The sequence below is a fragment of the Manacus vitellinus genome, unplaced genomic scaffold, assembly GCF_001715985.3.
Source record: "Manacus vitellinus isolate BGI_N305 unplaced genomic scaffold, ASM171598v3 scaffold_0_pilon, whole genome shotgun sequence".
NCBI lineage: Eukaryota > Metazoa > Chordata > Aves > Passeriformes > Pipridae > Manacus > Manacus vitellinus.
In genome coordinates, this window is record NW_021938789.1 from 17759578 (window position 1) to 17786385 (window position 26808).

Genomic DNA, 26808 nt, shown 5'->3' on the forward strand with positions numbered 1-26808 from the left:
CAGCTTATGTGTAGCCTGTTTTCAAAGACACTAAATCAGCATGGTAGCTTGCCCTCATGTGACTCAGCTGCATGTGGCTCTTGTGCAAGATCTATGCCTCGGATGGAAATACTAACTTTTGCTGTTCAGATCCTGTAGCTTTGGGCACATGGTTTGTGGGATCAGGAAGATCAACTGCTGCTGAAACTTACTGATGACTCCAGTATGACAGGGAGAAGAGTTACATAAACAACGAGAGAGACAGGGTAATCGGTAGAGAGAAGACAAACCAGTGCTTGCAGAGAAGAAGCAGGAGGCAGATCTACAAAAGCCTTGCTGCAGCTGGCAGGCCAAACACCAACCTGCAAGCCAGTCACAGCAGGGGGAAGATGTGTGCAGGTTGCACTTGTTGTACTCTTCTTACAATGGCTTATTCGAAGGATTCCAAAAGTAGTAACATTTAACCACCACCAGTTTGTAAAAAGACCAGAAAAAGATACTCAATATTTTAAAATTTTGTAATCATCAAAAGAAGAAATTTGGCAATTGAGAGAATTTGATACCATTTGTCAAAATGGGAATACTATCAGAAGTTAACTTCAGTACTAAGGTTAAATACAAAACATATTTGAAAGTAAAACATAACCAAATGGATGTGAGCCCAGATGACACTTCCAGACAACTCTGTGAGAGATGCCAAGAAAAGGTTAAAATTACAGTACACCCAAATCTAGCAATTTTCAGCTGCCATCCGAGCGTTTTTACATTTTTTTCCTCACATGATTTAAGCAGTACTAGAGGCAATTCTTACCACTATTAACAATAAATTATAGTCTTTGTTTAAAGATCTCCGTGTAAAACACAACAAAATTCACAGACATGCATTTTTGAAAAAAAATACTTCTACATGGTGCATATTTAGGATGAGAAATTTTGGTCTCCCTCAGATACAATCCTATCTGTCAGCCAGAAGTACCAAACAAACATGGAAGAGACATTATTGTGTGGATAGAAACAAAAAGAAAAGATATCAAAGTATTCAAATCAAGAGGATCAGATCATTGTTATTCCAGAATCTTTAAATACCTGACAAATGATATCATAAACTTAGCACCACAGGTTTTGTTGGCTTTTCTTAAAAAACACAACAAAACAAACCCCAAACAAGAAAACCCAACCACAACACCAAAAAATCCCAACAACAAACCACACACACACACACCCACCCACCACCACCTCCAAACAAGGAAGATACCAACTAGCCAGAAATTATCAAATATTAACATAATGATCAAGAAAAGAGATCTTGCCAATACATCCAACAGGCTGACATCAACAGAATTTCATAATACAAACCAAATCCGGAAGGGTAAATAAACAAAGAAGAAAAACAGGGTAGCACATAAAAAATAAATTACTTTGCTAACCCTCATCTTGTAACAGCTCGTGCCTTCAATAAGATAATCAACACTCTACACAACACCAACCATGACAAGAAATTTGTCCAAGTGTCAAGAATGGCATTACACTGAGCCACATGGAAAATGAGAATGCTGCAAGAGATGAAGATTAGTGCGACATTGTCTCCTTAGCTCCTCAGTGTTAAACTGAAAGGACGCTTTGGACCTGAATGAATTTACTCGTGCAGAATGGTAGGAATGGATGGTAATGACACAGTTACAGACTGGCAATAAAGGACAGGATATTACATGAGAACAGAAACGCCAAAAATTGATTGCTGGTAAATGGTCTCATGTTTAGCTCTTAAATCCAAGAATTTATGCTATTAAGAGCTTATCAGCTGGAAACAACAGGAGAGAGGAAAGATGGACATTTATTAAGCAATTGTAAGGAAATTATGAGCCAACAACAGGCTATGTGCATGAAAACAATGAAAATGCAATTGCAGGATATGACAGAAGAAGCAAAGGAAGAAACAGCAATACAACTCACGAAATGTTAAAAATACTAAATGCTGATTTGAAACACATTACTTAGGCCTGATTACCCTCATTGATTAAAAAAAAAATAAAATTGAAAAGTATATAAGGTGGCTACCAAAGGAGTCACAAAAGCCTTTTCTTGTAAGAGGATATTTACCAGACTGTGCTAATTAACCTACTGAAACAACAGCTGAAGGTCTCTCTTTGAGGCCAGTCCTGTATAGACAGTATCTGTATTGATGATCTGGACAAGGGGATTGGGTGCACCCTCAGTAAGTTCACAGACAACACCAAGTTCGAGCTGGTGAAGGGTCTGGAGCACAAGTGTTACGAGAAGCAGCTGAGAGAGCTGGGCTTGTTTAGCCTGAAGAAGAGGAGGCTGAGGGGAGACCTTATCACTCTCTACAACTACCTGAAAGGAGGTTGTAGGGAGCTGAGGGTTACCTTCTTCTCCCAGGTAACAAGCAAAGGGACAAGAAGAACAGTCACAAGTTGTACCAGGTGAGGTTCAGATGGATATTAGGAAAAATATCCTTACTGAAAGAGCGGTCAAGCAGGAATCACCATCCCTGGAAGTGTTTGTAAGCGTGTAGATGGGACATGGTTTAGTGGTGAACACAACAGTTCACCACTTGTTGCACTGGTTGGACTAAATGATCTGAAAGGTCTTCTCTGACCTTACTGATTCTATAATCCTTTCAGTATGCTTTAAATAGAGGAGTGCCATTCACACCCAGAAAAAACACTGCAAGTAGAAATGGGTAGAAAACAAGCCTGCAGGATCTCCGGCTTCAGAATGGGGGCTGCTTTCTGACCATGGAAGCATGTGTCATGGAGCAGCACCTGCTCCCAGGGTTCACTTCATTGCAAACAACTCCTTCTCAGGGCCCACCCAGGGAACTACAGCCAGTCAGTCTCACCTCTAAGATCATGGAGCAGATCCTCTTGAAAACTATGCTAAGGCAAATGGAAAATAAGGAGCCGACTGGTGATAGCCAACATGGCTTCCCTAAGGGGACAATTTCGGTGGCATTCGCAATGGGGTTAGTGTTGGTGGATCATGGAAGAGCAAATGATGTCATCTACCTAAACGTGAGCTGAGCATTTGACACTGGCCCAGAAAACACCCTTGTCTCTGAACTGGAGTGTGGCATTCCTCAGGGATGGTATCAGGACTGGCACTGTTTAACACCTTTGCTGGGGACACAGACAGTGGGACTGAGCGCACCCTCAGCGAGTTTGCCAACAACACTGAGCAGTATGGTGCAGTCGACAGGCTGGAGGGAAGGGATGCCATCCAAAGGGACCTTGACAAACTTGAGGGGTGGGCCTGTGCAAATCTCAAGTTCAGCAGGGCCAAGTACAAGGTCTTGCAGCTGGGTTGAAGTAATTTCAGAAACAAATACTGAGTGGAGAATGAATTGACAGCAGCCCTGAGGTAGATGAGAAGGTCAGCATGACCTGGAAAGGTGCATTTGCAGTCCAGAAAGTCAATGTATCCTGGGCTCCATCAAAACCAGTGTGACCAGAAGGTTGAGGGAGGTGACTCTGCCCCTCTGCTCCTCCCTGGTGAGACCCCACTTGGAGTGCTGCATCCAGCTCTGTGGTCCTCAGCATAGGAAAGACATGGACATTTTGGAGTGAGTCCAGAGAAGGCCACCAGGTTGATTAGAGGGCTGGAGCACCTCTCCTGTGAAGACAGGAAGAGAGAGTTGGGGCTGTTTGGCCTAGAGAAGAGAAGTCTCCAGGAGGACCTTATAGCAGCCTCCCAGTACCTAAAGGGGGCATACAAGAAAGCTGGAGAGGGACTTTTCACAAGGGCGTGTAGTGACAGGACAACGGAGAATGGCTTTAAACTGAGAAAGGGTAAGTCTAGATTGGATATTAGGAAGAAAATTCTTTACTGTGATGGTGGTGAGACACTGGAACAGGCTACCCAAAGAAGTTGTGGATGCCCCTTCCCTAGAAGTGGTCAAGGCCAGGTTGGATGGGGATCTGAGTAGCCTGGTCTAGTGGAAGGTGTCCCTCATGGCAGGGGTTTGGAACTAGGTGATCTTTAAGGTCCCTTCCAACCTAAACCACTCTATGATTCTATGATATGAGAATCATAGAATCAATGAACTGGAAAGGACCTGAAACATTCTTGGGAAGTTCTGCTGCTGTCACAGCAGCTGTAAAACGAAAAGTAGCACTCCCTGTCCGGTACTATTAGTAACCCCTGAAAAATAAATTTTATTGCCTGATTTTCACTACAAAGTCTTTAATCTATGCTCTCTGACAAGACATGTAAGCAGCTTTGAGTAACTCAGGGCAGGAGGGAAATGAAAAGTTGAATAAAAGATTATATAAAGCATTTTCTAAACTCTTTGGGGCAAAGACTATTTGTTTCCTTCTTTACATCCTGCTCACCAAGTGAAGCCAATGACCAAGGTTTCCAGGTGTGATTACAAATGTATCATAGGACATGTAAAGGTGATGCAGGAATAGCAATGGTAGTCTGTACAGTGATATAGTCCTCTGACTGGGCAAACAGTTTAACTGGCTATCCTTCCCCTGGGGACTAACCTACATTAGGCTTCTCTTGAGAGCTTTGGCCAACTGACACATCACATGCAAAGAAGTCACAGATCTGTAATTTACCACTATCTTCACATTGGTAAAACGACATATTCTGTATTATTTTCCTTGCATCAAGCAACTCCAACTATTTTCCAAGAGCCCAAATATTAAATTTATTTAATGTATGAAAAAGCAGAAAGACTGGTTACTATGTGTAATAAAACCCTATATACTGAGCAGTTAATTCAGAGATTATTTGAGGTAACTTCCTTGATACACATTTTTGAGTAACTAGATAGTGAATGCAAATATCACACATATACAGAATCCTAATCAAAACAGGACAAGTAATGTTACCAATTTGTGAGAGAGGTTGTTCAATTACCCACATCTTACATCTTCATAATCAACACACAGAAGAATTCCAGTTCTGTTGTAAAATTAGAAGATTCCCCACAGTAAAATAAATGCAACAGATGTGGGAGGAAAAGGCAAATAAAATGAAAAAAATCACATGTCTTAATCCCAGGTAGCTGTAGTATTGGTTCCTTGTGACATGGAGATCCAGTTTAACCACCTGCAGCCACTATCTCCTCCCTTTCCCACGACTCACCCTGTCCTGCTTCTGGCCATGCAGTGCCACAGCACACTTTGCACTGGACACAACACTTGCTGAATAACTCCATGAGTCAATTTAACCTACTAATCTGTCTGAAAAACTCCGTGGAAAAAGTCCTGGATAATTTTCTGACAGGCACAGTTAGATCACAGACATATCTGATACATTCCAGAGTTAGTAGAAGGGAAGGTAGATAGAATTCAATGGCCAAGACCAGGAAGGGAAGAATTACTTAGTCTTCCAGTGCACAAACTCTTAAAAAACAATCTAACAGTGACACAAATTCTTGAACTTAATAGCGGTAAGCACATGAAGCCTGAAATGGGCAGCTATATCCGAGTCCTAGTAGGCTGCCAGAAAATTTACCTGTACCTCTATTCAGTAGTAACTGGCATAAGATTTGATCACTGATCATTTTAAATTCAAGGTCTCAAAAATACATAGTTATGGTAATTTTCAAAACTCGTATGCAATGTATCAATTAACTTACTTGTTTTAATTTAATGATGTATTTCCTGGGTTTGTATCATGACCTGAGACAGCAGAGGTTCCCCATTCACCTTTCTAGGCCACCACTTTCTTTGCCTTCCAGGTTCTTATCATTCTCATCACATCCTCATCTCACAGCTTTGGAGGCAAAGATTTACTGTAACTTCAGTATTGCACATATATTTCATTTATATAAGGGATGCATAACACCCATAGTGTTTACCATTTGGCTCCTTAGCCGGCATTAAATTCTATAAGATTTTTCAACAGAAGCTTTTGAGTCAAAGATTTCACTAAGTGCTCTTGACTGATACATAAGTATCTCCTGATTTAGTCCTTTACAACTTCATGAAGTCAGTAAAGAGTTTTGTTTTCTCTCACTATTTGTTACCTTGCTTTAATCAACATTGAACCTAAAAGCTTCCACTTGGATTCGCCCCACTCAAATTATCTCACTTAACAGGAATTCTGCAAAATTCTCCCTGGTTGTGATGAACACCTCATCACATTTCCCAAACAGCTACAAGGTTTTCAAGTGTGCAGAGTACTATCCAACATAGGTCACTGTATGGTTTGTCAATAATAAAAATTATTTACTGATATTTACTTTTTGCTTACAATCAGCTTTTAATGCATGACAATACCTGGCTACTCAATTCAAGACCTTTTTAAGTTGTTTTAGCATAAGAAACATTGAGAAGTATTCCTAGTTTGGCCTTACCAATACTGAAATCCTGAAGGTATTTTATTATCCCAGTTTTAAACTGTTTCACACAATTTTCTATGACACAAACTATAATACTGTGGGATCAAATCACCCATTTTAACAATGTGTGTATATTTCTCAAATAATGAAAAGACAGTGCATATACTTATCAGCACGTGATCTTTTAATATTAATACTATTCTTGATCTCTTACACATTCATGATTTAAGTGTAGTGCCAGAGCACCAATTTTTATTTTAATTTTTTAAGCAATTCAGTTTTCAGCAGTATTTATTACCAGTCTTTATTACTGGGAAGATTTGTCATGGAATTCTTTACACTTTTCCTGCCAAAGATTAACAATTGAAATACTCTAAGAAGGTTCATAAATTAAAACACTGAAAGTCATCTAAGTTTTCAGAAACTTCACTTCCACATACGTAGATACATAAGAGTATTTGCAGAGGGACTTGAAAGAGCCTATTTTTTAAAACATTCTAATGATAATTCAAGACATCATCAGTTAGAAGCATTTCATTAACTAGTCCTTTTTCCCTAGCTATACTGGCAAGTGTTATATGTGGCTGGGGCAAACCCCAAAAATTCTTAAAATCGTATCCTCATGGTGCAGTAGTTCCTATTTCCATATGAAGTTTCCCAAGTACTTTGATAATAGCATCCAGATGTTAGAGAGAATTCTTTATAACCAATTCACTGCTGGGTGATAATTCATTTCCTCTTCCAAAGAGAAAGTGGTGCTGGACAAGAACAAAAATGGCATTTGCATTTCTACTGTGAATTGACTGTAAGGATTCATTTTGAAGTGAGTATTTAAGGATCAGTTCTCACAACGCAATTATGCGTTAGAGTTTCACATTAAAACACAACTAGAGAGCTATGCTGCCAGCAATACTGATGTTTTAAAGACTATATTCATGTCTTTTTCTACGCTGCAGTGCAGATGCATCCCATGGTACATGATAGTCTTCCTGACTCAGTCATCCAAAAGTGGGGCATGTATAAAGCACACCATGCTGTTCCCTACTTGTGTTTCAACACAACCAAAAAATGAGTCCAAAAAAAGATATTTTTTTCTAAGAAAACCGAGTTTTTCTATTTCAGCAATCTTGTAAGTGGTGCTGAGTTGAAAACTTGCTATACCTATCGAAGCATAAAATTATGTGAAATATTTGTACCTCAATCTTTAACTCTGATTGGACAGTCTGTAGCAGTAAGAGAAAAAAGGCATTAAAATTTCTTTCATGGACCTCATTTAATGTCCAGTAATCACACATAATACCATCACACTCAGTAGCACCAGAAGGTACCATGGTCAACAAGAAAATACTCTTCAGCTGTAACACTAGTCTTTCTGGTTTCTTTAGGAGCCAGATTCCACTGCGCCTTAGGACTGAAAAATCAGGGGACAAATAATGTGAAACTCCAGCATGAACCATACCTAGTGACAAAACTGCACTAAAAATTTTTGGCTATGCTGCTGTCACCTACTGGAGTCATAGTACGAGACTGTCATATGACTACATAGAATGCAGAAACTGAGTTTCCATTCCCATGTGAAAGGCTGGACAAAAATCAGAACTGTAAAACTGTAAAAAGCCTTCATCTTTCACAATCAAAACTAAGACTACCAACGAGCAAGAACTACAAAAAACCCCTAACCAACAGCACATCAAACCAGAACAAGCTCCTCAGAAGGCACTGGTTGACGTGGACACTGCAGAAAACTTCTGCCAGCAGCTGGTGAGGAACCAGCTACTGCACCTACCAAACTACATGCACTGCTGCAAAGAATTTCTATTCAGATGAATTATCCTTCTCCAATGAAGCACTATTTTACCAGAAAATTTGGCTACCTGTTGCACACAATTATCTGTATTAGAAATACAAAAAAACCCCACAGCTTTGCCTTCAGGCAGGTACCAAGCTCAGAACTAAGGCACTACAGAATGGACTGAAGGCAAAACACAACAATTTCCTTACTCTGCGTGCATCTTGTGGTTTCATTTTATTTTAAAGCAGCCCCATTAAAAACAAAGTTTCTGGAAAATCTTGAAGCACAGGAAAAAACTGATGCCTAAAAAACTGGACCTGAAACATATCTGAGAATGGTTTCCTGTTTGTAAGTCTTATTTAATTCTTTAATGAGGAGGAAGAAAATTATGTCTAATAAGTATATGGAAAGCACTGTATTCATAGAATTCATTTAGTAAGCCTAAATTATTTTACTGTGAATAATTACAAGTATCCCTAAGTAGGAGACTGATTTCTGATACATGTAAAATGAACAAAAATACTAAAAAAATATTTTAAAGAAATTTTCCATTGTAAATATTGTCATTAAAATGAGGTGGGAGACTAAAGGAAAAATAAGACACTATTATTGCTTATATAAGGATAGGAAAGCCAAATCCACAGTGCTCAGCAACAGGATGATGATAAAGACAGAATAATTATGTGTACGATATTCACTTTCTGAGAAATAAGCCTCTAAAATTAATATGATAAGTCTGTGCATTTTATTATAATGTAAGTAGCAAAGAACAATATGAAAATTCTTCAAGAAATTCATATTACCACCATAACTGGTAATATTAAAAGCAGAGAAATATTTCAAAATTAATATATTTATAGAAAGCATTTTGATGGACTTTACATGACAGTATTTAAAATGTTGTTTTTTAATGTTTTTACTGTACATTTTATGATATAGTATTTCAAACTAAAATGTAGTCTTTTCCATTTTGGGTATGGGAGTAATTGCATTTGTATGTCCAAGGAAAAAATAAAAATGAAAAATGAAAAGACAGAGGCAGGAGACCAAGGAAAAGAAAGGAAGACAGAAAAAACCCCAGGTTTTCCCATCATGTCTCTATCTCATACCTATTTTTATTTGCTGAGTCTTGACATTTACACCCAATCACCAGTAAGAGGACTATGTTTTCACTTGTTTCTAACTTTGCTAAACATTTTAGTGGTATTTTCAAGCAATATTGCTACCTTGAGCTGATTGAAAATTATCTCCCATCCAAAATATGTACTCTGTTTACAAAATCATGACTCTCTTTTTACCCAACTGAAGAAAAAACAACCAAATTACTGCTTTTACAGAGCACTATTATTCCTTTCTGGATTAGGAATACCGTTTTAGAAGACAGTGTGTCAAATCCCAGAGTAGTGGTGACTTCATTGATTTTAGGTAGTTATTTTAATTATGGGCTAATAAAGTCTTGTCTGGGAATTCTCTAATATTTTGAGAACTTCAAGTAACTCCTGGTTTCCATAAGAGTTCTGCAACTATTTTGCCTATCAGTTCCATCAAATTCCTTCCCTTGGATAGCTAGAGAATGACCATAATGCTGTACCTGTCCCTCAACATTCCTCATATGTAATCACACAGCTTTATAGCTACTGATTTTGCTAAGATAAGAAGCAGGCAGTATATCAGATATAAAGCATTAACACAAGGCTGTTTTTGTCTTTTTAAGAACGTTTTCAAAGCATGACTGAAGTTTTTTAAAAGGTTCCACTAAGGAGCCTTCTTGTATTAAAGCTTCACTTGTGAAATATATAAAGATCACCAGTGTCCCAAAAATCATAGAGAGCACTTCAATTTCCCTTCTCTGCTAGAAAGAGAATTCAGATAAAGACTTATATATATAGTGAGAGTATAACCACTGTCACTCAGACATCAGGTATCCACCATTAGACAATCTTCCCAATCCATTCTTGGTGAATCTACTCACATCACCTGCATCATGCAGTGTTTTCTCATTTTGACCTCTACATTAATTTCTGCTTTACTTTGAAGCTCTCCAATTAGTGTAACAATTTCATTATCTCTGAATAATTTTTCTGGGGGGAAATAAAATCATGTAACTATGTAACAAAGAACTCAAATTGGGCAGATTTCTCAAAGCTAAAGGCTGGAAAGTCTTTTACTGTTTTTTATTAGAAAATACACTACTTATGTGTTTAGTATTTAATTTATATATTTTAAATACACCATTTAAGTTCAGCCTCAGAATTGATCATGCTGAATCTAGTTGAAAATAACTTTTCACTAAACTACACTGCTGGAATCAGCAACCCGCAAGTATGAAAGATAACTTAAATAGCTGCCAGCAACATCCTTAAAGAACAGGAATCACACAAAATCACACAAAATTTTTAAAGGTCCAACATACTTTAAAAAGCACTTGAGGCATAGTAGCTCTGTATTGGCAAAACGCTTTGGCATGTTCATTCAGAAAAATCACTTATCTCCGTGACAAAATTTGAGAAATTTCAATGTACAAAACCACAGTGGAGGTGAGACTAGAGAGAGGATCTTGAGGTTATGCACCTAAAGTTACTTTAGCATCTAGTTTAATACTTTATTAGAAATAAAATGTTTTGTTACCCATTAAATTTTACAGTTTCTGAGTCTCATAGTACAGTTAAACTCACTCAATAAATTCTAGCACTACAACAGTACCACTGCCCAGTAACTTTTGCCTTCACTCTAAATAGCTGGGAGATGTAGTTGATTCCCTTTATATTTAAATTAGACATCCAAAACAATGCCAAGCTGTACCCCAAGCATGAACATAAATTTGGTACCCAGTGGCAGAAGATTTGGTCATTTCACAAACATCTGCATCTGTGACAAAGAGACAGTGTCAAAGAGATATCTGAGAAGCTTACAAAGAAGACAGCAAGCCTCAGCCTAAAAAATTATGATTGCCCAGAACACACAAGAAAGCACACACTTCATCCAGAGTACTGGACTGAAGCAGCCTGAAGCCAAAATAACACCTTATTTAAAAATGATCTTTGTTTTTATGACTCAAAAATGACAGAGACAACTTCACTTGCTCAGCTGCAGTGATCTCAGAGCAGTAGTCCACATGCATATGCTGAAGATTCAAAATGTAGCTAACACATATAAAATATCCTAAAAAACAATGATTGGGAAATTTGAAAATGTTACCTTTAAAAGGACACAACAGATCTCTTTCACATACTATGCAGAAGAATGACAACTAATTGACCAGGTGACTGTCAAAACAAACCACTTAGTCTTTCTTACGTATACATGAGACATTACATAAAAACACAAAATTTAACCTTTCTTATCTAAAAACATTGTAGATACTACAGTTATTGCCTTTTGGTCCTGAATCCCACATAAAGGTATTATGTTTCCCTTAAGTTTGCTCATACAAGACTTCAAATACATGAAGCTCCATTGTTATCATGCTTCAAAAGCCAAAACAGGATGAAACGTCTTCATTCCTGTTCTGGAATTTGTTTTTCCGGTTTTTTTGTGTATTTTGTTTTAATTTTTTTTAATCACTCTCATGATCATAGCATGCAAACCATGTACTGTTATACTGAACCCGTTTACAAAAAAAGCCCCTATGGAATGTACCTTGCTATGTTTGCTTTCTCATCTTCCCATCCTAAAAAGAAAAATATAACAATGCCCTATTTAATTCTGATTGAATTGGTGGTCTTGTTTTTTTTTAATTCAAAATCAAAACATTTTGCAGAGCATCTTCACAGAGAGGAAGAAGGAATTCAGAAATGCACTTTGACCTACAGATTGTGAAGGTTTGCAATACTCTTCAATAGCTGCAGGAGTTCAGTGGACATCCTAAAAATGAAAAATGCTGTTGGCTAAGATTTATGATCGAGAAATAAAACCTGTCAACTACAATCTTTAGTGTCTAAAACTCAGGCATTAAGCTGAAGCCATTTAGCACCTTAAAGAAAATGGCTGAGACCTAATACTGGACAATAAATTTTATGGAAAAGTAGTTAGGAGGAAACAACAAGCAGTTGCTGACCAAGTAACTTATTTGATGAAAATGCTTCAGCATTTATATTCGATAGTCTCAAAATACTGATAACATTCATGATGAGATTAATCACAGAATTCTGTTTCTGGTTAGAGCAAATAACCATAATCTGGATAGGGCTGTAATTCCTAACCAAGTAGAGAACTGAAAAGGTGTTACTCCCAGGTACCACTATTGGTACTTCCCTCATTAAAGGTAAGTACTACCCTGTACTAAGGATCAAAAAGAAGTACCAAAGGGAAACATCCAGCAAAAAAAACTGAGGTATGGAGAAAAATGCTTCCTGCTGCCTGCTTGAAACCACTGCCTTGCTCTGCGTTAACTTCAAGCATCTCTCTTTTGCCAGAGCTCTGACTGCTCACACATAGAGTTCAAAAATGGTAATATCATAGAGTAATATTCAAACCAGGTATTGGCCACCTGCATATTGCTGACACTGTGTCTACAAGATTTGTTTTGAATTTGCTTAGGAGCTGCTTTCAGATGTCAGAAGACAGCTGATTCTCGTGTTAATCAGGTATTGAGAGACCAAGCAGTAGAAAAGTAGTTTTCCATTACTAAAGTACTCTTCCAACTTAAGCATTTTGTATCCTGTATGCTTATCACCTCTCTAGGATGAGAAAGCAGTATCTTCTAGTCAGCAACCTCGGAGAAGCCCAGGAAACCCAGAACATCTTCACCCCTCCTTTGTAGTATGATGGTTTTACAAGCAGTCTGGTCAGAATTAAGACAGCACAAAGGCAGTTTATAGGAAAATTGGTATTAGTCTCCATCTAGCTTCCCATAAATGTACCCAAAAGCCATTTACAAACAAAAAGACTGAACCCAGGAAATCCCGATATGCTGCTGAGAGGTGAATACATCCAGACATTCATTTCTTAAGCATTACTTTTAAGTTTTCTACATTGAAGAGTACAAGTAAAGGCTTACTTTAATAATAATACAAAAATGAAACAACTAAAACCAACAAGCCACAAACCCCATAATATGAAGTGAAATCAAATTATTTCAAAGGGAGGATTTGTATAATCAAAATTATCCATATAACTTCATCCAAAAGTTTCTGGCAGCATTCCCATGCAGCTATTTTCATAGAAGTTTCCATACACAAAGACATTACTACCAGAAAAGCAGGGAAAATTCAGTTCTAAGGTTGGATGAAGTTTGGCAACTACAGAATTTCAATGCATAGAACCACCACAAAAGTGCAAGCTCCTTGTAAACACTGTCTCTTTGAAGAATAAATAAAATTATGTGACATCTTTCAACAGCTGCTGGATTTCTGGCCTATCAAGGAGTCCTTAACAATATGTTCGGTTCAACTCTCAGGCCCTGAAGTGTAAAATATTTTAGTTAAATGACCTAAAGAATAATAATTATTCTGGAAGAGCTTCATGTGCAGGAGTAAACTCATGGTCTATTCCTGCTAGGAGCCCTGTGGAGTGTTAATAATGTTGGTTTTGGGATGACACATGAAATGATTCTACTACTTGCATATTATCAGTTCATGCTTAGGGGGAGAAAGCTATTTATGGTGCCTAATCTGCTGGGTAGTACAATTTTTTTGCATGTATGATTATCTGGAAATAAAAGATTCATCTCTGTGTACATATGCACACACATATTCCCCTACAGACAGATACATATCCTGTAAGTTAGCACATGTCTTTGTTTAAAGAACAATCAACTACAGCAGGGATCAGGAAGAGAAAAACAGTAAGAATGAGAGCTGGCATGAAGACAAATCTGTTTGCAAGCACTGGCCTGTACCGCCTACTCTAGTTCAAGTCACGGCACAAGACTCAGTAGTTTGGACTGCAGAACAGGAAAAGACCAGCCTAAACATCACAGACCACATCTCATACTCGTAATACTGGTACAGAACTGTGAACCATCAGGTGTAGGGAGGCCTCAAAAACACTGAAACCTCAAATTGCTTGTTCTGTACTAATGGAAAAGACAATAAGGGGGAAAAGGAGGAAACCTAACAATCCTAGAGGAAGGGGAGGTGTATCTAAGTATCTCTCTCTACTTACTGCTACATCAAGTCTCAATTCCAATATAAAAATCAATTTATTTTTAAAGCAATCATGTATTAGGATGAATTGTATGATCTATTACAGCAGACAGATAAACATTAGAAAATTCATGTGGATTCCACAACATTCACATTAGCTCAAAATTACTGACACCAGCAAAATACACACATTTGAGTACAAACACAGCACTGATTTCCATTGTTTGCAACCAGAGAATATTCTCCTCTGTTTCTTAGTTTCTTTTCTCAGACATGGAAGGCCAGTACATCATTCACTGCACACACATTTGCAGCTCCCCAAAACAAGAGACACTTTTCTTTTTTTACAGATACTGCCTCACAAATAGAGGGAGGTGGGTGGACGTCTGTAGAATTTCTTAGGGTGCAGTGTCATGGCTGTGTGAGTCAACCCAAATCTGTCAGATTCGTCCCTCTATTATTCCTGTATGTGACTGATCAGTGACACTACTGAAAAATTTTGTTTTCTGGCCAGGTTACTTTTCAGATTCATCTGCTTCTTGAACCAGTTCACTACATGGCTGTAAAAATGGATAGGGAAGGGTGACATTACTTCAGCCTAATCTCAGGGTGCAGTTTAATGAAACCTAAAGTTGATTTAGTAAGGTCAGACCCAATGAACATAGTGTTCCAAATTAGGCTGTCACTACAAGTAACAGTTCTGCCACCTCAAGATTGTCATATAGCTTCTGCCAAAGCAAGGAGGGGGTAGTAGGTGACTGTATAAGTCACACTAATCCAAATGAAAACTTATGTGGCAAAAAATGACTGCTTTTGAATAGGATCACTTCCACAATGCAGTATCCTGCAGGCCACAGACACATCTAGGCTGGCATGTGGAAAAGGATGGTCCACAAGTAGCAAGAGTACTTCACTGGCTGGAAATGCTGGCTCTGGTGTTTGTGCTTCCACATTCAGTGCAATTCTCCAGCTTCTGCTGTAGCAACTCCATCCTTTCCAACTATACCACTTTCCCTTCCCTAGTCTCTACTAGGGAAGACTAGTCTCTTCCCTAGTCTTTTTCTATGACTTAAAGAGTGCTGCTGATGCAAATAAGGAAAACAATTCTGAACAGCAATAGCTGCAGTGAAGATGAGCAACTGTTTCCTTAAGTAGTAGCAGCAAATTAAGAGTACTCAAAGTAGTCAGGTACAACAGTGTCAGGATGACAAGCTTCCAGAACACAATTCTGACAGACTATAAAGAGAATTAGCATTTTTTTAAAATTATTTTTAGGTAAACTAACTTCCTTTTGACTGTGTTAAAATATCCATTATACAGGTCAACTCAGATTACTAAACTGACTTGCAATATTCTGCAGAAGTAACCTGTCGTTAACTACCCCTCCACATCTTTACCTTCCTAATGAAATTATTTTTGCCCATAGCTTCATTTTTGAGCAGAAAATTGATAAAGATGATGAAAAATAGTGGGGAAACTCTCAACAAATCCTCTAAAGGCACTAGCAATTAATATTGTCTTAATTTCTAAAATTTTGAAGCTACTTTTAAAATTAGTTTTATGGGGATGCTGAATGATGCCAGGCTTTTAATCAAAGTGTTGAGAGGCATTAATTTAGTATACAGAAAGAGAAGTACGATAGCCCTCATACAGACTCAAGTCAGAGTGACTCAGAAGAGTCTCAAGACAATGTGAATTAGGGCACAGGTTCATGGTATGAATTCTCAGGAGGTAGAGCCTGTGAATTAGACTCCCTGAAGGTGCCTCTCAAACCAGCTCCACTGCTAGTGGAGAACTCCATCCTCACAGATGTATATGGGTATCAGAAACCAATTTTAGCATCAGACACACAGAGCTGCAATTCTGGGATGCGTATGCTTTAATCTACATAACATATCCAACTCAGAGAATAATCCCATTTGCACAGGAATGTAAACTAAGAACAGCAGGTGGAAGTGTCAAAATAAAACAAAATTAAATGGTAGCCTTTTTAATCTGTAATCTGACTGAAGGTGATTTAGCCTTTAAAGGGAAACACAGGCTAGGACTGAAAGACCATTACTTTGGAAAACATTACACACCACCTCCACTTCCCTGAAACTGAGGTTCAGAAACACAGACATTAAACTTGATTTTCACTTCTATTTTTTTAACAACTTATTAGGTTTTCTACTGACCTACTTCCAGTTGTATCAATGTGTATATATTCTCAGATATACAGTTTTTGTACTTGGTGAACCCTCCCAGTTCCTAAAGCAAAATTCTCATAATTTAACAGCAGTCTAGACTACCAGTTCCAAGTGGAACAAAGCTGAAATCTTATTTCCAGATTTCCCACTTTCCCTTAGGCTGCAGAGTTATGCCTACTTTCATAGTCTACATGGATTTTCTAAGGAAAAAAAAGTAACTAACAGCTCCTAAACCTTCCTCTAGTGACTTCACATGAGCAAAAATAGTACTTCTTTTCTTGCCACTGGAATTCTACTGGCAATAGCAGAAGTGGGAGCTTTTGAGAAGAGATGGATTAGAAGTTTTTCAGGAATAGTGACACATGCCAACTACATTTACAAAGGATCAACAAATTAGGAATTTAAATACACATGTATTTTCAGAAGAAAAGCTTTAAAGCTGCCTTGCATTTCTTTGTTTTGCCTTGTAGGTGAATGAATGCTAATTCTGCAGCACTTCAGTGGTGAGTAAGAACCACCTGTCAAAAAGCAACCACATAGGGTCACCTTTTCCACTTCCCCCCAGAACGCTGAATAGTTTCTGCCATCAATAGTAAGCAATGAGCTTACTTACTTTATTCTTATGACTGCAACAGCTTAAGAATTAAACCTCCCTTCACGTACTCCACGATACATTGTGCCATTGTGTAAACAAAGCAGCATAACTTCTGAATTATTACTCTTCACTATGTCATGTAAGCAAAGTTTTTAAACAAAAATTACTTCCTTTATGACTGATAGGACTAAGGCCCACAAAAAGGCACTGCAGTCAGAGTTAAGTGATCGAAAATCAGGTTTAAATTACAAGAAAAGAACAATTATTATATTCCTCAAAGTTTACTTTCAAATAATTTCCTAGTAAATTATTAATATATTTTGATTAAATTTCAATGAGTTTATTATGAACCATTAATGCATTTTAGATAATTAAGTACATGCATATATTTTCAAACAGTAGAAGAAAAACACAGTTAAAACAAAAAATCATATTAAAATAACAAGATTTACCATACTTTGACTATTCTATCTACAAGAAGATAGAGTAAAAATTTTAAGAGGAAATACACAACCACATTTTCCTTTCATTGAATTGGTACAAGTAAAGCCAGTTAACTTATTTTTTTCAAGGAACAACTTATTATAACAAACTTATTTTCACATCCACACTATGACATCATCATAATGCTCAAATTGCAAAATTTCTTTATACTAAGCACTTCCTAACTTCAACTCTACTTTCACTGCACACATTTTTCTTCAGCATTTGCACCATCATCATGATTCTAAGTAACCAAAAAAACCCTGAAAAAGTTAATTATGTAAAAAAGTACTACACAAAACAACAACTAAAGAGCTTTTGAGATTTTTAGCTACTTTTGAGTTGTTTGGGTTTTTTGGTCGGCTTTCTTTTTTCATTTTTGCTTTACCCTTTCTGTAATACCATATTGCATAAGCAATTTTCATCAAGATGATCAAAGAATATAGGTGTCATTTTCAATTGTTAAAAAACACCACTTTAAGTTTAAAAACTAGTAATATTTTCAAATACCATGCACAGCCCACTACCAGTTCATGGGTTAAAGAGTATTAAAAAGTTTTTGTGCTTTATTTTACCTGTTTACCTTCTGTACTGCTGCAATATGAAAGTAATTTTATCACAAGCAGCAAAATTACCACTGGCTGATTTCCAACAGATCTGTTCTCCATCACTCTCCTCCGAGCGGGCTTCCAACTCACTCCCTTCTGCTGCCCTTCTCTCATCCTCCTGCACTCCCTGCCCACTTCCCCCCAGGCACCGTGCCTGGAGAACTGGGGAGCAGGCAGCACATCTCCTACAACATTTGAAACACCCGTGCAGCAATTAGTTGAATTTATTCCAGCTAGCACAGGGGCTGCTGCCTTTTGAAACACTTCACAGTGCTGGTCCATTTTCCTTTGTGTAAACTGGATTTGGATGTCTCTGTTCTGCTCAGCACCAGTTAGACAAATGTTCCATTTCTGAAACCTCTGCCAAACTGCCACAAAGTTTTGAACTAATGTAACTTAAATCAGTAACAAAGAAATTAAACTTATTTCATTAGAAAAGCAAGCTAAAAACATTTTTGCAGGCGAAGAATTATTACTTATACAAAGTAAACTGAAAAACACGTTTTCCTCCTGGTTTTGAGGGACTGATTCCCAGGTACTTAAAACAACAGTAATAAGATTTTCATTGTAAGCACAACTTGGTTTTTCAATGGTCTCTCATGTTAGATGCACTGATAGAACAGTTTTAAGACCAGTAAGTTACGCAATATTAAAAAAAAAATATTGTAGACCTGCAGATGTCCAGCTATTCCCTGATGGTCAATCAGGTTATTCCCACAGAGAGCTGTAAAACAGACAGAGACTACAACTGCAGAGGAAAGAATTCTTTAATGACTGCAAGGAAACGGTTATACTACTAAGCACTAATATGACTTTTTTTTTAAAAGCATCTGCACTTTTCAAGTGCAGCAAAGAATGGTGTGGGGGCAAAACTCTAAACTTCTCCAAAATCCTTTAAAAATGATCCTTCTCTTTCATCTTCAGTATTGGCGCCTGTTCAAAAAATTACTGATAAATAGAAAAGACATGTATCTTCTAATGCTTATCAATGTAATCTGGCAGTACAAAACTTTTTGTCTGTTTGAACTGTTTGGAAAGTTTTGGTAAATCTCCTGGAGATAGATGGCATAATTTCTACCATTAGGTATTAAAATACAATACTAAAAACGTTAAGGTCTAAAATTGCTAATGACTTCCAAACTGTATTTCAGCAAATGTGACAGGCTCTATCCATGGAAGACAACAGATTACGATTAAGATTAGATAATGTAACTGAACAACCAGAAAGAAACAGGAACTCACTTCAGAGTATGACATTAAAAAGGTTGATCAGTATTCACAGTAAATTTGAATGACTCTTTTCTTCCCACTGTGGCTGCAAAACCGATCCCTCTGGCATCTCCATCAGATAAGTATGCATCTTCTGTCTCTCATAAATAAAACCTAAGTTTAGAATATCCCCATACTATCTAGGTATCTGAAAGTTTTCAATCTTCATTACTGAGAAGAAACATACTTTGTGCCAATTTTATCTTTGTTTAGTTTTAACAGTACTTCATCATGCTTAAGACATCTTTGCAATAGCCAAATTCTGATGTCAGCACAGCAGTGGGAATACAATTTATTAGTTTACTGCAGCTGCAAAGCCAGCAAACACATATTGCTTTGAGTGACACCAATAATAAGCATGTGGTTTAGATTTCTAGGTAACAATGGTGATTAACAAGGTATTGCAGTCCAGAGAAAAATCATATATGAAGAATGTTTAACAGACTGGGGACTAGACAAAAGTTTGGTTTCTTTAACTACCAAAATTGCTATAATATATATTGTGAACCAAGGATATGCTAGTTATTTTGCCTATTGTTTTTCTTTTTCACAGAAGAAGATGCACATAGGCATTAAGCAGACAAAATAGTATGGATTGATTCAAGTAGATGAGGCAGAAAAGTAACCTCAGATACTTTTGATTTCCCTTCCTATCCATCACCTCCTGTCTGCAAGCCCAGGGATAGTTTTTTCTTTCACTTTGTATTGCTGTTGAGAGATGAGCACTTCCTTTATCAATCTTTGCAAACTCATGGATGCAAATTCCTCGTAAGAGTGCAGCGATATGTCAAGGATTGCGTATCCAAACTTTATTGAAAATATTTAAATACACAAAAAGTCTCCCACATTATACCATAAAAATAGATACTGACAGACACACCCACCTAAAGGGATTTATATGATTAAATCATGTCACGTACACTAAAGACAACATTAGAACAGCTCTGGTCTGCTGCAGCCTTCCAGTATGTCCCTAAGAAATATTTAGCCTTTTAACAGTTTGTTTCTGTTTCATGGGAGGGGGACAAACCCAGAAATTCCTAATTTACTATCTGTCATTTGTAATTTTGTATGTTGTTATCACAACTCCTATTCATCTCTTTTCTAAGGTAAATAATCCTTTACTTCTCAAGCTTTTAGTCAGACTTTGTAATCCTAATGCTAATACAGTACTTGGTAAGTGATTACACACACACACCCCAAAAAACCACAACAATAAAAAACAAGACCAAAACACCACAACCTAAAACTTGATGCCATTACTTGGTTCAGTTCACAGAAAAAATCTTCTTCTGGAGTTAATCAAGGTTGTTGGTAGAGAAGCATATTGCCCAAAGGCCATCTTTCTTATTTACTGAACCTGGAATTCTACAACTGAAGAAAAATACTGCACAAAAGGAATATTTGTGCCGTATTTTCAAACAGTTAACTCTGAAGACTTGAATGTTAGCCTCCCACCTATTACCATGTTTCTATACAATGCTTGTTAAACAGCCTATAAGACAATTTTCACAGAAAACATTTGTCATTTTCTGTGTTTTTAAGGAGTGATGATGAGGCCTGGTTTACTAAAGTGCTAGGAACTCAGAAATGTAACTGAAATCAAAGGAACTTCTGGTCTGAACACGTAGAATGCAACAGAATGCACAGTCACTTCAGAAGTCACCATTTAGAAATGCCAAATCAGGCATACGAAGCCAGCTTGTCTTTCTGGGCCTGGGGTTTTGTTTTTTTCCCTTTCAGTAGCCTTTCAGTTCCTCATCTTTTAACTGCGATTAACATCATGCAGTCACCTCACAAAAAAAGCATTAGCATAAGAATAGGATTAATAATTCTCTGAGGTTTATAATAGAATAAATGAGGGCATAAAGACTTCTGAACTAGTCTGTCCATTTTGGTGGTCAGACATCAGAAGTTATCATTTCTAATTTAGCAACCTCTTTTCCCCCCCCCCCTTTCAAATTGCAGCTTCTTTTCTTTCACAATACATTTATCTTATTGTTGCTGGGAAACCATTAGAATAATATTGTACATGTGAAATTGCCATTAATTACTGATGCACTTGTAAGAAAAGAAAATTATCAGATAAAAAACAAAGGGTGTCATCATCAATCAGTTTGAAATTCAGTAACATCTGGGTGAACTGGGTGAGCTTACATGGTCTATTCCTCTAAGGACTGACAAAACTGGGACATTTACAAAGCAATTGGTTAATATTCCATTGGAAAAAAATAATCAGAACACAATTTCTTCTCTGACTAGTGGCCTGTCCTAGTTAATGAAAAACTTGATTGTTACAAGAGTCAAACTAATTAAAAAGATTAAACTATGAGCAAAATCAAATTAGAAATTTGGCTTTAGGCTTCTGTGGCCGGCAATAGCTCAAGAACATTGCAACTGCAGTCTGCAGTTAAATACAATTAATGGAAGTTTTAAAATTGTTAGAATAATTAACTGCAGATAATTTCTGTAACCTGGCTATATGACCTCCACAAAATTACTTATAATTCTTAAATATAAGCATGTAAATACATGCAAGTCAGAGGTCTAAGCCATGAAAATACCCATGTCATCTAAGTCTTGCCATCAAAGAGCACTTATTAACTAACACAATCCAACATACTTAATATGTGTATACCTTTTCCCCTCAAACATACCAAATTCTAGTGTGTGACACAAGGGAAAACAGACTCTCTTCTCCCAGATGATATTCTAATTTCTATTTTTCAGTCTTGTTCAAAATAACTACCTTGCCACAGCCAGGTCAGGTCAAAGTTCCATCTAATTACACAATCTTAAGAGAGTGGCCATTAACTTATGCAGAAATATCAGAGTGAGTAAAGAGTAGCTTTTTTTTCCTCTCACAGAACTACAATCTACTCCAAAACATTTAAATAGCAACAATAACCTTTCTCAATTTTAACATTATGTAACAGATACCTAAAAAACCTGTGCATGATAAGGTAAATTGCTGGCATCAGCTACTTCTAGTGATATGAAAATAAAAATGTAACAGGCCCAACTACAAAGAGGCCAATACCTAATATCAAGAGGAACAAACAGAAAGACAATGGGAAGAAGGAGAGGGAGTGTTTGTTTCACTCTGGCACAAATACATATCAGATAACTAAGAAATGCCATGGGACAAGATAAGGAAGACTTCAAGGTACACCAGGAGTGCTAACTTCTCCAGATGATCACAAGCTAGGCCTTGGGGTGGGATGGCAGGGGGACTATTGGAGAGAGAATTAAAGGGTGTGGGGGGTGTGCAAATCGAACGAAACTTTTCACAGAAAATGCCTTGCCAGACTGTCACCATGGGAAAAGGAACAAGACTACTAGACAGACTGAAAAACAAAAGGAAAAATCACTCTCTCCACCCCCAAAACCCCTCAAAACAAAAACCTGAATGGTTTTTTTTTACAGATTTTATGAATCGGTGTTGCTTACACTGATATCTACAGGTAAAAAAAATCCTGCACTGTAAATATTTTCTGTTTTTCTACAGACTTGTCATACACTTATACCAAACTGTATAGTCTTTAGTACAAAGCTGCACCTGAACTCACCATCTTATAGTATTTCTTTTATGGTAAAAGGTCTAGCAGGCAAGATAGTTTTGCAGAAACAATGCAGAAGTCCCCACTTCTATCTCAAAAGAAAACATTTGCAAACTTTCACATTCAAATTGACTGTGAAGTTCCTTCAACATTCCAAGGTAGGACTGCCACGGAAAGAAGCTGCTTTTTCCCCTATGCCAGCCCAATTATTTGTGAGCTCTCGTGATAAGTCACATAAGAAAATGGTTCAGGTTAAAATTAACATAGTTAGGGTTAACCTGGATCTGTTGACCCATCCGTTTTGGTGTGCAGCAAAACCAAATACTTGTAGAGAGGGTACAGAACTGGGGTTGGGACAAGCACCAGAGAGTGCCACTTCTTTCGGTGGCAGTTCTGGCTTTACCTACTAGGACTGTTTACATGGGTCTCAGAAAAAGTCAGTCCCTATGCATTTTGGATTGATGGGGCTAGTGGTAGTGCATCTGACAATTAAATACCCTACAATAAATCTTATTCATCATTGCTACACAGTTTTATATAAATGACATCAAAATATTCTCTTGTGATCACGCAAAATTATACCTGAGATGTAATAGTTTACTGACAGCAGTATACAAGTCTAGAATTTTAACAAGGCAGTAAAATTAAGTCCATTTTGAAAAAATTTCAGTAGTCGTAGAGAAACTTCACAGCAAAGCAGATGCCAAGTTTCTAAAACTTCTTTCAACCTTCAGCTATCTTATGGAAAGAAATATAACACTGCTAGTCCAACGGTTCTCAACTTTTATTTAGTTGCTGGCTTGGTTTGGAACTGAAGGAGAGGTACTTGGGTGCCTTAGAATCGTTTGTTTTCCCCTTCTATCACTTGGTTAAATAAAAGTTATCACCTCTCTCCACAAGCCTTACCCAAATTGGCCAGCATTGGATTTACAGCCCTGAAACCAATCACTACGTAACTTGAGGAGTTGCCCTGTAAAAAGGAAGACTGACCTAAGGAAAAAAAAATCATTTTGTAGTCAAAAGTACAGTAAACCTCAACATTCCTACATGCCAGCTGCCTAGTTTGGTTAAACATGATTGGATCTACTAAATGGACACCTTCCCCAGCCACAGCACACCACAGTTAAAATCACTTCCTCAGCAGCTGAAATTATACATCACATGCTGTCCCACTCTAAGGCACCGTCCCATCAATGTAATCTAACACACCAGAACTACCTTTGACTCCATTAAGCACCTGAACTTGCGTTTCATTTGCCATACATATGCAACCCTGAGGTTTTTCCTTCCTACATCGCTCAAAAGATGCATGTTGATTTTAAAATTCTCAATATTTTCATTTTCAGAACGGTAATAATGTTATCATACAGATGTATCAAAACACTTTGAAAGTATCTGGCCTACATTTTACTACCCACAACCCCAAGCAGAAGGAGGGAAAGGATACAAAAACATTCTTTTTAAAAGTCCTTGGCACAAAAGCTGCTGCTCAGGCACTCTGGGACAGGTGCCCAGAACGTCTCAAGTTCCAATAATAAGAAAAGCTTTCATTAGGAGAAGAGGTCTGGTCACAAAAATACAGATACAGATGTGATATCAGAAAATTTGCTAATAAGGATACAAATTTGTAACCAATTAAGTTGACCATGACTTCAACACACTAAAAGAACCAAAATCTGCAGGAACTGATCCAGAACCTGGTGGCCAAAACACTAAGTTAAGCTGCCTATGCACTTTGTGTAAGAAACATCTCCTATAAGAGCATCTTTAGCTCACGTGTGGCCAAGCAGGCAAAAAATCTACAGTTTCAAGAATTGATTCATGCCTGAGTTAGTACATTCTGCTAAAGTTGGCTTTTATCATTAAGTCATATTTAAAGTTCGGAAAGTTATCTTTTAACTGAACAAATCTTTTTCAAGCATTTCCATCCCATGCACTGCATCATCATAATATTCCAGATACCAAAATGAATTTGCTTTTATAAATCAAGTTGATATAAAGAAGAACAGATTACATAAAGATTATACATATACCTATACAAAAGCATAAAAAAACCCTACTTTGTTCTAGAATGTACAGTACTTCCAATTTTCTTGATGCTTCAGTAAAGCCAATATCTGACCAAAAAACTTCCTCAAACTCAGATTAAATAGTACCAATATGGTAAGAAAAATCTTTGTCTTTTCAGTGATGTAAGTGCACTAGCAAAGTATTTTTTCCCATTTAGTCTAAAATCTTTTGGCCACCTGAACACTATTTCATTAAAAACAGACAGAAAAAATTCTGCTCTTAGCCTCAAAATTATGTTCAATCCATGCACACACACGTGAATTCAGCAAAACATATATACAGGATTTTGAAATTCTATTATTCCTATTATCTAGGAATGACACAGCTCACTACTGCAAGTCCTCCAACTGGGACAACAGAATACCCATTTCAACAAGCACCTCAAAACTGCACTTCTCCCCATTCCACAGACTTTGATCCAAGGTGCCTGTCTAAATAATCACAAATCTAGGATCTTCTCCTGTAACTGGCCATATTCCACTGGAGTCTTAAAAATACTAGGCAGGACTTGTCCACAAAACCGTAAATGGACAACAAGGCTCATTTTCAATGAAACAACTGACATGTGCCTTGCTGCTTTCAAAGTAAAGCACAAACTCTACATTTTCCTCACATTTATAGCTAAGACAACTTTTCAATGTATTAATTGACTAGTCAAGACTCTGGTTTCTATTTTTCAGTTTTTGTGGGGTCACTGTTGTGATGGGACACAGATCACCAGATGACAGAATATTTCCAATCTCTAAAAATTATTACTACATATCCAATATGGGCATAGGACCAAATCCCAGGTTACAGAAACTTTCTGGTCCAAAGACCGTGGTGCTAACAAACGAGCTGTGTCAATATTTGATCAATGCTCAACTTTATTCTCTATTTTCAGCATAGAGTTAAGAAATAATACCACTGTATCACAGCAGCATTTCACTTTTTTCCCAGTGGAAAAAGGGATTAACAAAATAAAAATCAGAGATAAGCCTCAGAGGCTCCCAGGATGCTGTCAAACAAGCAGAGAGGATGCTTCTATAACAATCTCTTTTACTTATGAAAATTTAGCAACTTTGCCAGACACCAATTATACTGAGTAGGAAAGAAACAATATGTATTATATTAAAGTGCAAAGTCTGAGGAAGGTTTTACACATGAAACAACTTCAAAATTCCATCTAAAAAATCCAGAAATTAATCTTTGTTTTTTGTGAACAGTCCTGTCTTTTCAGTCAAGAATACCCTTAACTAGATCTACTATACTTGCTTAAAGTGTTGAAACTCATAAAAACTTTCTCGCTTGCCAAAAAATTTTGCTAATACATCCTGTAAGTATTACCTATGATTCCACTTCAGATCTCTCCCCAAACCTGTGGATGTGTTTCATGTACAAATTAGCAGTTTAATGTATCAACTCTGGCGTTGAGAGAACTTGCAAGAGAACAGTCGTGAATTACAAAAACGAGTCTTCCTCTTTTAAGGAAAAGCAAGGAAGTGGTATTCCCATGAATGTCTGCAGGCAACAAGGACAAGGAATCTCTGGCAGTTCTCCATTCCAGTGAAAAAATGTTTACCTTAACGAGCAGAAGTGGCAGGGAAAGGGGGATGCTCACCTTTAACCGTTTAACCACCTCATCGTTGGTAATTTTGTCCGTAATCTCCTTCACTCCAGGAGGATAGTAGATGATTTTACCGTCGGCAGCAGGTTTTGGTTGGGTAGCAGGGAAGTCCATCCTGGCGCTGCTGGTTATAAACTTTCCTTCTCCACAGTCCTCTACCGGCCTCTATCGGTTAGAAAACAAAAGTTCAGCAGAATGGAAACGACTTTCTAACCCTCTTTTTCCATTCCTCACCCTCAATTCGCTGAAGGCCCG

At 37.4% G+C, this 26808-nt stretch overlaps 1 protein-coding gene across 5 annotated transcripts in view; it reads right to left on the reverse strand.

The window, feature by feature from the left end:
- The window catches only part of PDS5A (PDS5 cohesin associated factor A), an 82523-nt gene extending 55777 nt beyond the window's left edge, over positions 1 to 26746 (reverse strand). For all 5 annotated transcript variants that reach the window (XR_001920125.2, XR_001920124.2, XM_018068444.2 and 2 more), the window contains exon 1: positions 26548 to 26746. Coding sequence is in view for 3 of the 5 variants with exons in the window: in XM_018068444.2 (XP_017923933.1) it covers positions 26548 to 26667 (120 nt within the window). In the remaining 2 variants the exon portion in view is untranslated. The remainder of the gene's footprint in view (positions 1 to 26547) is intronic.
- Positions 26747 to 26808: the final 62 nt, after the last annotated feature.